This window comes from Bos taurus, chromosome 20 (genome assembly GCF_002263795.3).
Source record: "Bos taurus isolate L1 Dominette 01449 registration number 42190680 breed Hereford chromosome 20, ARS-UCD2.0, whole genome shotgun sequence".
NCBI lineage: Eukaryota > Metazoa > Chordata > Mammalia > Artiodactyla > Bovidae > Bos > Bos taurus.
Genome location: NC_037347.1, coordinates 62889791 through 62906807, shown reverse-complemented (window position 1 = coordinate 62906807; position 17017 = coordinate 62889791). Strand labels below are relative to the sequence as shown.

At 42.3% G+C, this 17017-nt stretch overlaps 1 protein-coding gene and 1 non-coding gene across 5 annotated transcripts in view; both read left to right on the top strand.

Moving 5' to 3' along the window:
* The first annotated feature begins 7099 nt into the window (after nt 1-7099).
* MARCHF6 (membrane associated ring-CH-type finger 6) overlaps nt 7100-17017 on the top strand; it is an 80304-nt gene continuing 70386 nt past the window's right edge. Inside the window, exon 1 of one of the 4 annotated variants that reach the window (NM_001205812.3) lies at nt 7100-7129. In NM_001205812.3, the coding sequence (NP_001192741.1) occupies nt 7111-7129 (19 nt within the window). In that variant the 5' untranslated portion in view covers nt 7100-7110. Of the gene's footprint in view, nt 7130-7462; nt 7761-17017 lie in introns of those variants that run through there. The other 3 variants (XM_059878770.1, XM_024981358.2, XM_024981357.2) reach the window with 3 other exon arrangements.
* MIR6530 (microRNA mir-6530) lies at nt 7109-7184 on the top strand. Its single transcript, NR_107803.1, has one exon. It is a non-coding gene; the product is annotated as a microRNA mir-6530 (primary transcript).

Genomic DNA, 17017 nt, shown 5'->3' with positions numbered 1-17017 from the left:
TCATAATGAGCAATGCTGAGCATCGTTTCATGTGTTTAGTAGCCATTTGTATGTCTTCTTTGGAGAAATGTCTCTTTAGGTCTTTTGCCCACTTTTTGATTGGGTTGTTTGCTTTTGTGGTATCAGTTTTATGAGCTGCTTGTATAGTTCAGAAATTAATTCCTTTGTTAGTTGCTTCATTTGCTATTATTTTCTTCCATTCTGAGGACTGTCTTTTCAGTTTCCTTTGCTGTGCAGAAGTTTATAAGTTTAATCAGGCCTCCCTTGTTTATTTTTGTTTTCATTTTCATTACTCTGACCGCTGGGTCATAGAAGATCTTTCTGTGATTTATGTCATAGTGTTCTGTTTATGTTTTTCTCTAAGAGTTTTATAATTTCTGGTCTTACATTTAGGACTTTAACTCATTTTGAGTTTATCTTTGTGTTTGGCATTAGGAAGTGTTTTAATTTCATTCTTTTGCACGTAACTGTCCAGTTTTCCCAGCACCACTTATGGAAGAGACTATCTTTGCCCCACTGTATATTCTTGCCTCCTTTGTCAAAGATAAGGTGCCCACAGGTGTGTGGGTTTATGAGAAACTCTTTTAACCTGAGGTTTCCGCATAGACTTGAAGGCATCCATGAACTCTCAGGAAGCTGTATGCAACATTTTGAGTTTATGCAATTTTTCTGGGAAAAAAGCCCGCAGATTTTGTCAGATTGTCAGAGGTGCTTATGACTGAGATTCCCCAAATTTGAGAACCACTACTTCACAGTTCTATCAGAACTTAGCAACTTTCATTTAAAAAATGATGTCAGAAGAATTTCATACTCACAGAAGAGTTGCAAGTACAGTCCAAACCCAGATTCACCAGCTTTTAACATTTCTCTCTCTTTCTCACACTTGCACACACAAACACACATTTAGTCTTTTTCTGAACCATTTGACTACAAGCTTCAGACCTGATTCTACATCACCCCTAAATATGTGCATTTCTCTAAATGAGGACCCCTCAAGAGATCGAGAAATCAGCACTGATACAACGCTATCATTCAAAGAACCTATTAGAATTTCAGTTTTGCTACTTGTCTTGAAAATGTCTTTTCTGGTCTTCAGGTCCAGGATTTTCATACATTGTGGTTAGTTGTCATGTGTCTTCTGCCTCCTCCAATCTGGAACTGCTCCTCAGTCATTCTATCATGTCCTTGAGAGTTTAAGAGAATACAGGCCTGTAGATTGGCACTCAACCCAATTCCATTGGATGTGTCCTTATTCTCAGACTCAGGCATGCATTCCTGATAAACTTTGATTTTCTCATTATGTCAGTCTTTCCCATAGCTGATGACTGCAACCTTGATCATCTAGTTATGTTTGGTATAGTCACTGTAAAGCTATTATTTTTCTTTTTAATGATTGGGAAATGTTGCAGTAATATGCTAAAATGCTCTTCCTCATTGAAACTTTACCCATTCTTAACCTTTATTGACAACTCCAGTCTGAACCACCGTCAGGTTGGTAAGTGGTTTTTCTGTTTGTATCATTCCTTTTTACACTTACTGGGTGGCGTTATACTGCAGAGGAAGAAGTTTTTTCTCTCCCTACTGGTTTATATCACAATGAGCTCATGGATTCTTGTTTTATTCAATAGGCTATAATCTGTTACTGTAGTACGTATTTTCATGTTCAAATTGTCCCCAGCATGGCAAGTGGGAGCCTCTTTGGGCCAGTTTCTATATCCTTTTAGCATAACCCTGCCAATTTTTGAGCACTTCCTTAGCTTGTTCACAATGTTCTAGGCTTGTCTTTGGTTTTCCTGCCCTAGCCCTAAAAATTGACATTTCCTCAGAATCTTGGTTCCTCTTTTTTCCCCATATAAATCTTTTTTTGTAAAATTTTGACCTTTATTTTTTTGGAGCAGTTTAAGGACCCAGGGTGCTCACGATGGTACCGACGGCTGAAACCTGACTCTTTGTCCCCTTCAGGAAAGCGCTCAAGCATCTAAGAGTGAGTTGTTATGTGGCTGACTTTGTCTACAGCAATTTATTTTCTGAGTAAAGCATTTCCAGAGTGGGTTTCCAGGAAATGGCAACCCACTCCAGTATTCTTGCCTGGAGAATCCTGTGGACGGAGAAGCCTGGGGGGCTGCTGTCCATGGGGTCGCACAGAGCTGGACACAACTGAAGCAGCAGCAAGGTTCACAGAGAAGGGAGAGGAAGGTACACAGATTTCCATGTACCCATGCTTGTTGTTGTCGTTCTGTCACTAAGTTACGTTCGACTCTTTGTGACCCCATGAACTTTAGCACACCAGGCTTCCCTGTATAGTTGCCACCCGCCCCCCCCCCCCCATCAACATTCTCCCTTTGATTTCTTTGCTACATTTGCTAGAATTGACACATCATAATCACCTCAAGTCCATGACTTGCGTTACACTTCACTCTGTGGGTTTGAGCAAATGGATAATGACATATGTCTATCATTATGGTATCATACAGTCTTGGTTCCTTTTAGTGGGACATGGTATTAGAGACCAAAGTCTGTATTTTCAGTGTGCTCATAGCTACTGGGACATCACTGCATGGAAATCCTCTCAGGGGACAGACCTAAGAAATATATATAACACATAGATAACATTACATAATATATATTTACCAGTATACGTACTTAATGTCTGATATGTATTACATGTTATATTTGTAGACATACATATGCAGTTGAGCTTTGAACAACATGGCTTTGAACTGCATGGGTTCGCTTGGACTTTTTCAATAAATATGTACTATAGTATACATGATCCGAGGTTGGTTGACTCCAAGGATGTGGGACCACAGATATGAAGGCTCACTGTAAAGTTATAGTCAGCTTTTGGACTGGGTGGAGGGGGTGTGTCCGTGCCTCTAACCCCCTACATTGTTCAGAGGTCAACTGTATATATTTTTATACCTGTTTATATGTTTAAAAATGAGTTCCTAATGATACCTATAGTTCCAGTCCAAGACTCAGGGTTCTTCCTAGCCTTCTCCTTTTCCACGTTAGTATTTTCTCTAACAATGGAGAATGTGATGGTCATTATTCAATGTAAAAAATTGTCCAACCCCACCAGTCTTCCCCTCTTTCTGCCACCTTGCCTCTCCCTTCAGCACCCATGTTCTTGCCCACATTACTGTTGTATCTCATCACAGGAAAGGAAGAGAAATGGAAGAGAAAAATGGAAGGGAAGATGAAATAAGAGGGAAAAGAGACCAGGAAGGAAGGTGAGTTTAATGTTAAGATAATGTCTTCAATAATTTGCGGATGTTAACAATGCTAAGCTTATAGCAAGGCATTTTGCTTAATTGCTGTATCAGAAGCAATTCTGTGTAACTGTTGCAAAGTCTTGGGTTCTCTATAAACATGGGCTCACAGTAAAAAGTTGAGAGTGTAATGGTAGTGTTAAGAGTATGGCTGTTAGTGGGAAACAGGTTGAGGTTTAAAAATCAGAGGTTTGGAGTCAGAAGGACCTGTGCTTTAATTTTGGTTCCTCTGCTACATATGGCCAAAAGCAAGTTACTTACCAATTGTGAGTCTCAGTTTCCTCATCTATAAAATGGGTATAATATTTTCTTCACAAATTGCTACTAATGTTCATTCATAATAGGGATTAGGGTTAATTATTGTTATTGTTAGGGTGTTAGAGTTAGTGCTCAAAAATTTATACTGTTGTCTTCCCCCACAAGCTCTGTTGCTCATTTTATTGCTGTATGGAAACCCAGAATTACTATAGTATTCTCATGGCAGAGTAACACAGACACACACATGCACACGCACATGCACACACACACACACACACACACACACACTCAGGCTAGAACCACATATATGCTATACCTTTAAGTGTCTCTTTTGACTAAAATAACTTTTCCCAGGGTAAAATTCTGTATGAATTCTAATTGGTTTCCTTGGATAAAAGTGTGGCAAATTAAAATATTTTTTTACAATCTTGGTGTACTTGTTTGAAAACAATGAGAATTCTAACTATAACACCTCTCTATAGTTTTGGGCTCCTTTTCTCCTGGGAAATGCTTTTTCTGCACTTCAGCAACCGAGTTCATTGGCAGCGTACATATTCTTACAGACCCTCATCATTGGGTTCAGGGATGTGTACCTCGCTGGACCAATTAACTGTCCTTCCCTGAGAATTACTGACTTGGGGCTGGAGAGCGTCACCCTCAGCCTGTCTGATGGAGAAGCTGAAGATACGGCCTTGAGAGCTATCAGTCCCCAGCCACGTGGAGGAAGCTGGTCTGACCACAAGAAGCTGATGTACAGAACGAAGCAGAGCTGAGGGGTGTGGGCAGAGGGAAGACTCTAGTTCCAGCAGTTCCAGAGGCCCACTGGACCACTACACTTGTCACAGTTTGTTCATGTCAACAGTACACTCCTCCCTTTTGTCTGCGGGCTTAGTTGGGTTCCTGTCAACGGTTAACTGCATCTGCTAGCTGAGTGACTTTATTTCCAAGGCCCTGTTGTAAGGACCACTGCCTGACACATAGTAAGGACTCAGCAGATGTTACTTGATTACTCTTATCTTTAAACTCCAAAGGCTGAATGAAAAAACATTGGGGCAGTGCTTAATTCTTGAAGTAACTTTCCTTAGAGCACCACAGAAAGACGTAAAGACAAAGGCAGGGAGCCCTCCACCCACACCACATACCTTCCTCCAATTCTAACCCTGTTCTACTGCCCGGAGGTTCACATACCTGCTCTGACAGACCGCTAGCACGTCCCTCAGTAAATCTCAAAGTCTACATCTCAGAATCCTACCCCCTTTTGCTTTATGACACCTGAGACTGGGTCTGAACTGGTGGTGGTGAACTGCGCCCCTAGTCTGAGCTGAGTGAGACGTGCCCTGCCACAGGCCTCAGTGTGGACGTGCCTGCTCCACATGTTGGGTGGGAGGAGTGGGGACTGAGGTATGAGCCTCCTTCAGATACAATTTCTTGGGAGACAATATAGTCCAAACATATTTAAGGAAAAGTTTAAATATGTTCAATTCTCAAGGTCAGCCCTTGAAATTAGTGGGCCTCCATTACTGCATCAAGAATTTGAATTCTTTCCCACCTTGGGCAACAAGAGTGACTGGAAAAATCAATGGCATTAGTCTTCAAAGGCTTCTGTTTTTCTGGAAGTCCTCCATTATCTTTAATCTACGTCTCATTCTGATTGATGAGGCTTACAGGAAGCGGGGATCTTCCCAATTCCTTCACTCTCACAGATAGAAAAAGTATTGCTAGCATTCTTATTTTTGCAATTCATTTATATAGTCTTTGAAATATATTTTCTTAGGATTACCTATATCTCTAGTTCTACTCAGGCAATTCAAAGATGGTGACATAACTTGTATTTTCTAAATAGGTTTTTTTTTTTTCTTTTAAATTGGAGTATGGTTGATTTAAAATGTTGTGTGACAGTTCTTCCTTTAGAGTAAAAAGCAGGAATTACAGTGAGGAAAGGTGTGTGCTGATCCAGGCAGGGCTGTCTTTCATCAGGCAGAAGCAATTCACCTCTGGCCAGGTAAACGTCCACAGCTCAATGTATCAAGCCCTGTGCACAACCTGTCAACTAAAAGGATGTAATCACAACCTGAAAATAGTTACCTGGTGGGAATGTTTAGGACTCGAGAAAACTGCTCCAAGGACGCAGGTGGGGAAGTCAGGCTATATACAAGTTTACAACCAAGGGAACTCGCGGTCTGAACATCAAAGATCAGGCTATCAAGTTAAGGAATTTAGCATTCCAGGTATAGGAAGATGCAACGCTCTGGGCTCACTGAATTCATTCCTTTCACATGCACCTCAGCTACGGGGGGCGGGGCGGGGAGTCAACTCCGTTTCCTTATTCACCTTGCATTTCCCCCAGCTCCTGAGCAATCAAAGGCGGGGTTGGGGTAGCAACATCCAGAGGATTGCAGTTTGGGATTCGTATTTGGAGGTCAGAAATTGCTGATGGCTGTGACAATAACAAAGTGAGTGAAGTCGCTCAGTCGTGTCCGACTCTTTGCGACCCCATAGACTGTAGCCCACCAGGCTCCTCTGTCCATGGAATTTTCCAGGCAAGAGTATTGGAATGGGTTGCCATTTCCTTCTGCAGGGGATATTCCGAACCCAGGGATCTAACCCATGTCTCCTGCATTGCAGGCAGACGCTATACTATCTGAGCCACCATGGAAGCCCCCTTAATAACCAATTTCCCTTAGAGGCGGATGTTACAGCCTCCAGCCTAAGCAGTTTATTGAAGCGGTCCTTCCAGTCAAATGAAGAAGTCTCCTGGGGGAGGGATGTCGGTAAAGTTAGGACTTGCCTTTCTCATACTAATGACATTTTAGCACTTCCTCAAAACGTGCATCAGAACTGCCCACAGGTGCGGAACAAAAGTGCCTATTCCTGGACCGACGGAGTATCGGGCAGGAAGAGGGGAGTGGAGCCGGGTGCAGAACTCGTCTTTTCACAGGCGCCCAGGTAGCTCTTCAGCCCCGAGGCCCGCCTGTGTGGTGCACCGCGGTGCGGCGGCGGGTGCAGGGCTCGCTCCCGCTGCCCTCCTCCCTTGGCTCCGTGCCTTCTCTGTCGCCGCCTCCCCGCCCCCACCTCGGTGTCATTAGAGTTCAGTTCCTTCTAAGGTTTCAGCCTCGCCGGCCGCGCAGCCCTCTGGACAAAGCCCAAGTGGCCCGCGGCCCACGACAGTGGCCACCCCGCGGCCTGTGGAGGGAGTCGGGGGGTGGGGAGGGAATGTCCCGCAACGCCCCCGCGGCCACCGCCCACTGAGCATGCGCACAGCGGCGCTGCCGGAAGTGACAACACACGTCGCGGAGTCGCCCCGCCCCTTCCGCCTGCACGCCCCGCCCAGGCCTCGCCCCTCCGCTCTCCCCGCCCCTCCCCCTCCCCTCTCTCGCCCGCTTTCTGTCAGCCTCTCTCCCTCTCCCTCTCCCCCCTCTCTCTCTTCCTCTCTCGCACCTGAGCACACGCACCTGCCCGGGCCCGGCTCCGCTTCCTCCTCCTTCCTCCCCTTCCCTCCCCCTTCCCCGCCCCGGCCGGAAGGCTCCGGCCGCGGCCGCTGGAGCCTCGCGGCTGCGTCACCGCCGCCCCCCCAGACAAGATGGACACCGCGGAGGAAGGTAAGACGGCAGCGCCCGCGCCCTGTGCTTGCGGCTCCCGCGGTCGGGTCGGGCCCGTGCCGGTTCCGTGCGGCGCTCGAGGAGGGCGGCGGGGCCCGGGCGGCGCGTGAGGTGGCGGAGTGGGCGGGGGGCGCCTCCGCTCGGGTCAGGGGCTCGCGATGACAGCGTCGCGAGCGGGCGGGACCGTGGCGGGGCCGGCACCCGGGCCGTTTGCTCCGCGGAGGAGCGGGGCGCGAGGGGCGGCGGGGAACCTGAGGGGGACCCGTCGGCGCCTCCAGCCGTTCCCCGCGCGCCCGCGCGGGTCGTGGGCCGGGGGCGTCGGGCTGCGGTGGCCGGCCTGGCTCCCCGACCCACCCCCCCACTCCGTCCCGTCGGCCCCGGGGGGCGACGGCGCCGTCGTCGCGGGTCGAAGTCTGAGGGGGTGTTTTCTACGTTCTTCTTCCCCCGACCCCGCCACACTCGGTTTTGTCTGTCTTTTAACGTTGCTTCGCCCGGCCGTTCCAGCGGCCCGACCCCTTCCCGACGAAACTTCTTTGTTGACTCTGAAACTTCGCGAAAAACACCTCGCCAGGTGACGGCCGAGTGACCCCTATCTGAAGCCCTCGCCTTCTTGCTTGCGTGCCCCCCACCGGTAATTTGTTTACAGACGAGGAAGGAGCGGGCCCAGCGAGGTTATTCGAAGCAGGAAGGCTCTGAAGAGACTCCTTTTGTTTGGGTGCAGTTTATTTTGTGCTCAGCCCCTGACACCGATAAGCGAGTTTGTGTGTGTGTGTGTGTGTGTGTGTGTGTATGTGTGTGTTTGCCTGGTGGGTGCGTGTGCTTTGACACCAGCTGACTCGTAAGCAGAATACAGAAGAGAAGACACAACTGAACATCTGTGGCTATTGACATGCATTTGCTTTATTCAGTGAAAGTAGTTAGGTTGTTTTTAAGCAATTTTATCTTCCTAGAGTCTATCGAATATTGAGTGAGTGTATAGATGAACTTACTAATTTGTTTCTTGTTTTGATTATCAGTGAAGATACATTTATGCTTGAGGTATCTTATGTGGGGATGTGATAAGCGTCTTTGAGCCTTTCAGGTTGTGACTCTTGGTGATTTTAGATCAAGATCGTTGAGGACTGTCGTGGTATGCAATAATTAGTGGTAGAAAATATGATATTGTCCATATATGTAATGAGTGGAGGGGATCAATGTATCATTTTTTAAAGAAGTCTTTTATTAAGAACCTCAGCTGTAATGATATTTTCATGTTATACTTGACAGTTTAGAAAGCATAGTTACATGCCTTCACATTTGATCTTACTAAAAGCCCTGTGGAGTAGGTAGGTATTATCTTTTATAGATGTGGAAGTTATTGGTAGTTATTTTAGTTAAAGTTTGTCCAGGTTTCACACCCTAATAAGAAAGATTTAAACCTAGGTATCCTAATTACAAATAATTTTCCTTTCATTGTGTTTTGGCTGTTTCTATTATGTACTGTGAGTGAAGGAAAGATCATTGCCACAGGAGACTCCTTTGGAAACAGTCAAGTGAAACTGCTGAGATTAAGAATGACTTTTTTTGGACAGGTGGTCCTAGTGTGTAAATTTCTGTCTACATCCATACATCCTTTTGGGTTCAAATTTTAGTGACTCAACCTAGTAATACATGTGTTTATTGATTTATCACTTGATATATACCGGCGTGTTTTATTAAGTTCTCATTCTTCGGGCTTATGCATTTAGTACCTGCATACACTTACCGTACAATAGTGGTGATTCAGGAATTGCAGAATCTCAGTCTATGTGGAATCGTGGAAGACATATTTTCAGTGTGCTTCTTAGTGCACTTTTTTTTTTTTTTCTTTTCTGTGTAAAATTATAATCAGGATGAGGTATAAATGATGTTTATGTACTAACTCGAATACTGTTCTCTATTGAAATAACTAACGTTTATTGAGGGCTTGATGTATGGGCATGTCCTTCACTAAACATTTTACACACAACTCACATTTTACATACAAACACTTATCGGTAGGTAGCATTCTCTTTTCACAGATGAGGAGACTGAGGGTTAATATGATTAAGTAACTTTGCCAGGGTCATAACAGGTGACCGATGTCAGAGGCAAGATTCAAACTCAGTCCTGTCGGACTTTGTGATTACGTTAGATATTTCAGACCTCATGTTTAAATTAGGTATTTATAAGTGGATACTCTGTGTCTTCTTGGTGGCTCAGATGGTAAAAAAATCTTCCTGCAGTGCAGGACACCTGGGTTTGGTGGTGCAGGACACCCTGGGTGGGCAAGATGCCTTGGAGAAGGAAATTGCTAACCACTCCAGTATTCTTACCTGGAGAATTCCATGGACAGAGGAGCCTGGTGGACTGTAGTCCATAGAGTCACAAAGAGTTGGACACAGCTGAGCAACTTTCACTTTCACCTTGTATCCAATGTTGAGATAACTGAATTTTTGTTACTCTGTTTATAAGATGAATCATTTATATGATTGGCAAAGTGTAACTTTGAATTTGTTTTATGACACTGTTAGCTATGAAATGAAAGTGACTTTTAATACTTCTCATGCCTAATTTTGCAAAATTCCAAATTAGAAGTCTTCTGAAATTTTCAAATTAATGTAAACTTAACTTGAAAAAAGGCTGGAAAGAGCAGGAGGATTACAGAAGATTTCATGATAAAATGATATAGTGACGATACCAAAAAGCTTGGAAGCAACATCTGTTTGCTAAATGAGTTACTACAGGTTATTTCTTTAAAAAAATGCAGTTGGATTTTTATGTGATTATAAAAGAAACTTTCTTTTTGTAGGAGACTTGGAAAATATGGCTAAACATAAAGAACATAAAAATTTTAAAAATCTTTAAATTTTATCACTCATTGTTAATAACACCGAAGACATTGTTTACTTACCTGTTTTTTTATTATGTTAATATGAATAGATTGTTACTGAAATACCAACCAGCAAATAGTGTTAACTCTTCCATCTCTTTTAAAAATGCATGTTGCTTTCCCTTAATGGTACCATATATGATGTTATATGCCCAGAATGTTTCATATTTGTAGTAAAAACCCTGAATTGTTAGAAAAGTGATTGTTTGCCAGATTTTGACCCTTTGTATTGTTTGTTCTGTATTAAAGTGTTCAGTCTATTCAATCTTATTTTTGCAAAACCAACAGGTATATCATCATTCTCATAATACAGGCATGCCTTGATTTTATTGTGTTTCACTTTATTGAGCTCTGTAGATAATGATTTTTTTTTTTCCCAACAAATTGAGGGTTTGTGGCAACCCTGCACCAAGTCTGTAGGTGCTGTTTTTCTAAAAACATTTGCTCACTTGCATGTCTCTGTGTCACATCTTAGTAATTCTTTCCGTATTTCAAATTTTCTCATTATTACTGTATTTGTTATAGTGATCTGTGATTTACTACTATTACAGTTGTTTTGGGGCACCATGAACTGTGCCCACAGAGAGAGCAAACTTAACTGATCAATGTGTGTTTTCTGACTGCCCCACTCACTGCTGTTGCCATTTCTTTTTTTTTCTCCTCAGGGCCTCGCTATTCCCTAAGACACTATAATATTGAAATTAGGCCGTTTAATAACCCCATAATGATCTCTTTTAAGTGTTCAAGTGAAAGAATAGTTGCCTGTCTCTCACTTTAAATCACAAGTTAGAAATGATTAAGCTTAGTGTGGAAAGTATGTTGAAATCCAAGATAGGCCAAAAACTAGGCCTCTTGCTTCAGCTAGCCAAGGTGTGAATACAAAGATAAAGTTGTTGAAGAAATAAGTGCTGCTGCAGTGAACATACAGATGATAAGAAAGAGAAGCAGCTGTATTGCTAATAGAGTCTTAGTGGACTGGAGAGATCAGGCCAGGCCCACACTCCCTGAAGCCAAAGCCTACCCAGAGCAAGGCTCTCACTCTTTTCAGTTCTGTGAAGGCTGAGAGAATGGAGGAAGCTGCAGAGGAAACATTTAAAGCTAGCAGAGCTTGGTTCATGAGTTTTAAGGAAAGAAGTTGTCTGTTTAACGGTGAAGTGCAAAGTGAAATAGCCAGATGTCTAGAAGATCTAGCTGAGATAATTCTTGAAGGTGGGTCACACTGAAGAGCAGATTTTCAGTATCCACGGAACAGCCTTATATTGGCAGAAAATGCCAACTAGGATTTTAATAGCTGGAGAGGAGAAGTCAGTGCTTGACTTAAAAGCTTCAAAGGACAGGCTGACTTGTGTTAGGGGCTAATGTCATTTTAAGTTGAAGCTGTTGCTCATTTACTATTCTGAAAATCCTAGGGCTCTTAAGAATTATGCTAATTCTACTCTGCCTGTGCTCTGTAAATGGAACAACAAGGCCTAGATGACAGCACATCTGTTTACGACATGGTTTTCAGAATATTTTAAACCCACTGCTGAGACCTACTGCTCAGAAAAAAAAAAAGATTCCTTTAAAAATGTTACTGCTCATTGACAGTGTACCTGATCACCAAAGAGTTCTGATGGAGATGTGCAGTGAGATGAATGTTGTTTTCATACCTGCTGACAAACAGAATCCATTCTGTAGCCAGTGGATCAAAAAGTACTAATAATTTTGACTTGGAAAATCAAAGTCTTATTATTTAAGAAGAAATTTCTTAAGCTTATAGCTGCCATTTGTTGTTCAGTTGTAAAGGCATGTCTTACTCTTTGCAACTCCGTGGACTGCAGCATGCCAGACTCCCCTGTCCTTCACTGTCTCCTGGAGTTTGCCCTCATTCATGTCCATTGAGTTGGTGATGTTATCTAATCATCTCATCCTCTGTGGCTTCAGCAAGCTGACATGGAGATAATGATTCCTTTGATGGATCTGGACAAAGTAAATTGACGACATTATGGAAAGGGTTTACCATTGTAGATGCCATTAAGAACATTTGTGATACTAGAACAACATTGTAAATCAATCATCATTCAATTAAAAGAATAAATAAAAAATTTTAAAAGAGAACATTTATGATTCACAGGAAGAGGTAAAAACATCAATGTCAACAGGAATTTAGAAGAGTTTGGTTCCAACCCTTGTTGATTTTGAGGGGTTCGAGACTTCAGTGGAGAAAGTAATTGCAGATGTGGTGTAAATAGCAAAAAGCCTAGATTTAGAAGAGGAGCCTGAAGATGAGACTGAATTTTGTAATTTCATGGTAAAATATTAACAAATGAGTTGCAAAGGGGTGAGCAAAGAAAGTAGTTTCTTGAGACAAAATACACTCCTAGTGAAGATGTTATAAAAGTTGTTGAAATGACAGTATAGCATTTAGAATATTATGTAAACCTAGTTGGTAAAGCAGGGGCAGGGTTTGAGAATTGATTCCACTTTTGAAAGACATTCTGTTAGGTAGGTAAACTGCTCTCTCATTAAATCTGTAAATGTCAGAGCTTGAGAAGATCTTATATCTTTCTCATTTTGTCAGGAGTCTGATTCTGCAACACACTGAGGTTATCAGTTTCAAAGAAAAAATGCTGTCCTTTGCCAAAGGGTATGTACTTTTAAAAAGTAAAAGCACTGCAATATTGGAATTGATGTTGCAAGCAAGTATTGATGTATGAAACTCTCATTAAGATATTAAACATTTTGGCATAGTAGAGTGCTCTTATTTCAGCCCAGTGATACATAGAGCTGACGTTTTTCTTTTTCATTTTCCTAAATTACTGCTCAAACTAGCAAAACATAATATAAAATCTTATCAGCAGTTTTTCACGGACTGCCAAAGCAATTGTTCTTAATGCTTTGTGAATTGTATTCATTGGGAAGGGATGAAGCTCAAGTGTGTCATATTGATCGTGTTCTGTAGTATGGCAAAACCTTGAGATGACTTAGATTTGGAAGCAATGAGTTCAAAGGATAGGAAGTTGTCAGAAGCAGACAGCTAGTTACTGTCTTTCTGGAACCACATGGTCTTTTATCTGTTTCCAGTAATGTCTGCTTCATTGTTTTTGCCACGAATCAGCTGTCACTGCTTTGGCATGCCCATGGCCAGGCATACATGCAGTTATTTGACAAGTGCTTACTGAGCAGCTGTTACGAGCCAGGCACTATTTTATGCACCTGGGGTAGGTGGGTAGCAAAATAGACAAAATCCCTTTTTTCATAGAGCCTGCGATCTTGTCTTCGGCTTGGTAAAGGAGGAAGGGAGAACAGAAAATAAACGTAATAAATTATACGACAAGACAAGATGGTTATATGTGCTGTGGAGAACAGTCAGTTCAGAGGGAATGAGATGGGTGAGAGAAGGATGAGAGATGAAGGAGGATTACAAAGGGGCCTGAGTTAATTCTGGTGGTGATGGATCTGTCATTATCTCGAATGTGGTGACAGTTTTACCAGTGTCAAGCATATCAAGTGGTATCCTCTAAGTGCATCTGATTGTATGTCAGTTATCCCTCAGTAAAGCTGTTTTAAAAAATCCATTGTCTTTTACTTACGCATGACTTTGTATCATCATGTATTGATCATTTGGTAGCTATTGGATCAGGTTATGCAAATCTTCCAAATGTTGACATGTTTCCTGTATAATATAAAAGTCACATTGATTAAGGACACCACTTATCTCAGAAGGGCTTTAGATATTTGGGAAACTGTCATGCTTATTGTGGTGGAAACAGGTTTTCTAAAATCCTAATCTTTGCTTGAAAGTTTTGTCATTGGCAGCAAATATTGTCAGTTGGTTTCTTTGGTTCTTAGACTCACTTCATTCTTTTGTGACAGTACTTGCCACATACCTGCCTGAGTAACTGTTGTCTGTCAGGCTTTTTTTTTCCTTCCATAGTAAAAATGGTGTTTCAGTGGCGTAAAAGCAGTTCCAACTGGTCATACCAAAGAATAATCCAAGTGCTTTTTCTTGAGACAATCATTGCTGTTGAGCCTGAGCCCAAGAATGAGCCTAGACTCCCTGTATTTTTCAGTTCTTAAACTTTTCACTTGGTTCTTTAAATCTTCTTTTTTCTTTTTATTTTGTATTCAGTGAGGAGACTGAAAACACAGTAACTTAATTAGAGGAAGTTGAAAGAATTATTAAGCTGTGGTAAGAGAATAATTATAAAGATGCCAGGACTGCTGTAAAGGGTGTGGCTGGGCCTGAGGCAAAGTGCAGGTAGGAAGACTTGGGAGGGGTGGGACTCTTCCTCACAGCTGTGGTTCAGACTGCATTGGAGAAGTACGGAGTTGTCCAAGCCAGAGCTAGCCCACAGTTTCTGGGTGAGCAGGTAACACCACCTCCCCCCACCCCACCTCGCCCCCCCCTGCCCCAGGGCGTATGCAGGAAACCCAAGGTTGGTGGATGGCTAGACATGCACAGAGAGTTAGGGTACCGCTGTGGGTGCAAGGCCTGAAGTGTGTTGAGGTCTTATCAGTGGGGCTGTGAGAAGCTGGCAAACCCACTGAGAGTGCAGCAGGAGCAGGCATGCTCCAGGCCTCCTGTGTTGTCCCTCCAGCACCCTCTACTGACAAATCCTTTTCTGAGAACTGTTTTTTTAAAAGAGTCCATCTCTTATTACTGAACAAGTAGTACTGAAGGGTACGTTTGGAGCTGAGAGGAATCAGACTGATACTTGGCACACTCCTGCTGACACTTGGGAGTTACTGCCTCTACTGCTGAACTTGAATTTGCCCACTGCTGGGCAAAGCCAGAAGTAGAAAATGGCGGTGCCCCTTCCCTCCGTCTCTGGTCCCACAGAAGAGCGTCTCACCGACAGAAGGTAACTCAAGTCTAGTAGTAGTTTTCAGGCTGGAAACTAGTTTTGGGGCTTCTAGGAGCAGTAGTGCAGGTGAATGTTAATTTTGTAATGACCTGTAATCTGAAAGGATAAGAAATAACTAAGCTTTGGGATATATGGATTGGAATTTTGAATCCAGTTTAAATTGGAATTTAAAATTTTCAAGGCCTAATTACCAAATCCACATTTAAAAAGTATGTATATGTATATATACTTCCGCAGTCAAAAAGGAAGTGTTTTCCACAAAATTTTAGTTCAACTTTTTTTCTTATAGTTGTAAAAGTAGCAATGAAACAGTAGAAACTAGGGAAGGAGAAGAAAATCACCCATATTCTCATCTAACCCACTTTAGTGGCTGTCATTTGTGTGTCTTTTCTCTTTTAGGCTGTTTAGGTTTCTTACCTAGTTGGAAGAACAGTGTGTATTCATTTTTTAAATCTCTGCTTTGCTTATTTAATATTATGCATTTTTTCTATATTGTCAAATAGTTGTTAAATTTGCTGTTTTTAAGGGACTATAGACATTCCAAGTACTGAATGTACCACAGTTTATGTAGCCACACTCCTGATCTTGGCTGTAATATTTTGAGTATTGTGGCCCTGCCAAGAGACATGTAGGATTTCCCCAACCAGGGATGGAACCCACACCCCCTGCATATTGGAAGCGTGGAATCTTAATCACTTGACTGCTAGGGAAGTCCTGAGTAATACTTTTCAATAATTGTTTACTGTAATCATAGCTGCTAATTATAAGATTTTTGTCGATAATCAGATACTGAAAATCCCTTGTTACTGCAACCAAGTGAATCAGCGTCAACTTTAGCAGTCATACAAATCATGTTGTTAATATGTATCCTCTATATTATGTGATGAAATGGCACTCTGCCTGTGAGATTTTCCTTCCCAAAATATAGCTCCACTCTAATCATGAGCAAAAACCGTAAACAAATTCTGATAGAAGGGCATCTTGTACTACTCCTTGAAATGATAAAAGTTGTCAAAGACAAGCAAAGTCTGAGAAACTGCCAGAGCTAAGAGGAGCCTAAGGAGACATGACAACTAAATGTAATGTGGATTCTGGAACAGAAAAATCACTTTAGGTAAAGATCAAGGAAATCTGAATAGATTGTTGACTTTAGTTGATGATAGTGTGTCAGTATGGGTTCACTAAGTGTCATAAAAGTAACACCTTAATGTAATAGAAGTGTAACATCCTAATGTAGGGTGTTAGTAATAGGGGTACTAAGGATGTTAGTAATAGGGGTACTGGGTATGTGAAAACATTGTACTGTCTTCCCACATTTTCTGTAAATGTAATCTGTTCTAAAAAATAAAGTATATTAAACCATTGCTTATTAAAATTATCACTCATTTATCACCAGAAGGAAAGTGGAAACTTTTTGAAGTCTTAAAGAGCTTTCGGGGTACAGTGGTTTAAGAGTTAGGATGTACCCAAAGCTATGAGTTGGTCTGTATTTTTCCTTAGAATAGATGCTTAGAATGTATGTGGTGAACTGGATTGTTGGCTAAAAAAGACAAGGGATGGGCTAGCCCTAAATGGGTGCTGACTTGGTAACCTCACACTATTGGGCTTTCCCTCTCCCTTTCATCTCCTAGGCTGTCTCCTTGCTCAGTCACTCAGGATTTGAAGGTTTCATTCAGAGTACCTTAATTGAGCTAGGTACTGGGCTAGAAACTTTCAAAAGGTATGCTTTGTGAAGATACTTGTTCAGTCGCTCAGTTGTGTCTGACTCTTTGCGACCTCATGGACTGCAGCACACCAGTCTTCCCTGTCCTTCACCGTCTCCCAGAGTTTGCTCAAACTCATGTCCATTGAGTTGATTATGCCATCCAACCATCTTGTCCTCTGTTGTCCCCTTCTCCTCCTGCCATAAATCTTTGCTAGCATCAGGGTCTTTTCCAGTGAGTCGACTCTTCGCATCAGGTGGGCAAAGTATTGGAGCTTCAGCATCAGTCCTCCTAATGAATATTCAGGGTTGATTTCATTTTGTGAAGATACTAAATATTCAAATAAGCAAACAAACTAAGCAACAAAAGTTGCTACAGGATTTAACAGAAGTTTGCCCTTGAAAACCACTAAGAGCTTTTTTTTTCCTAGGTAGGTTTGCAGAGCTTT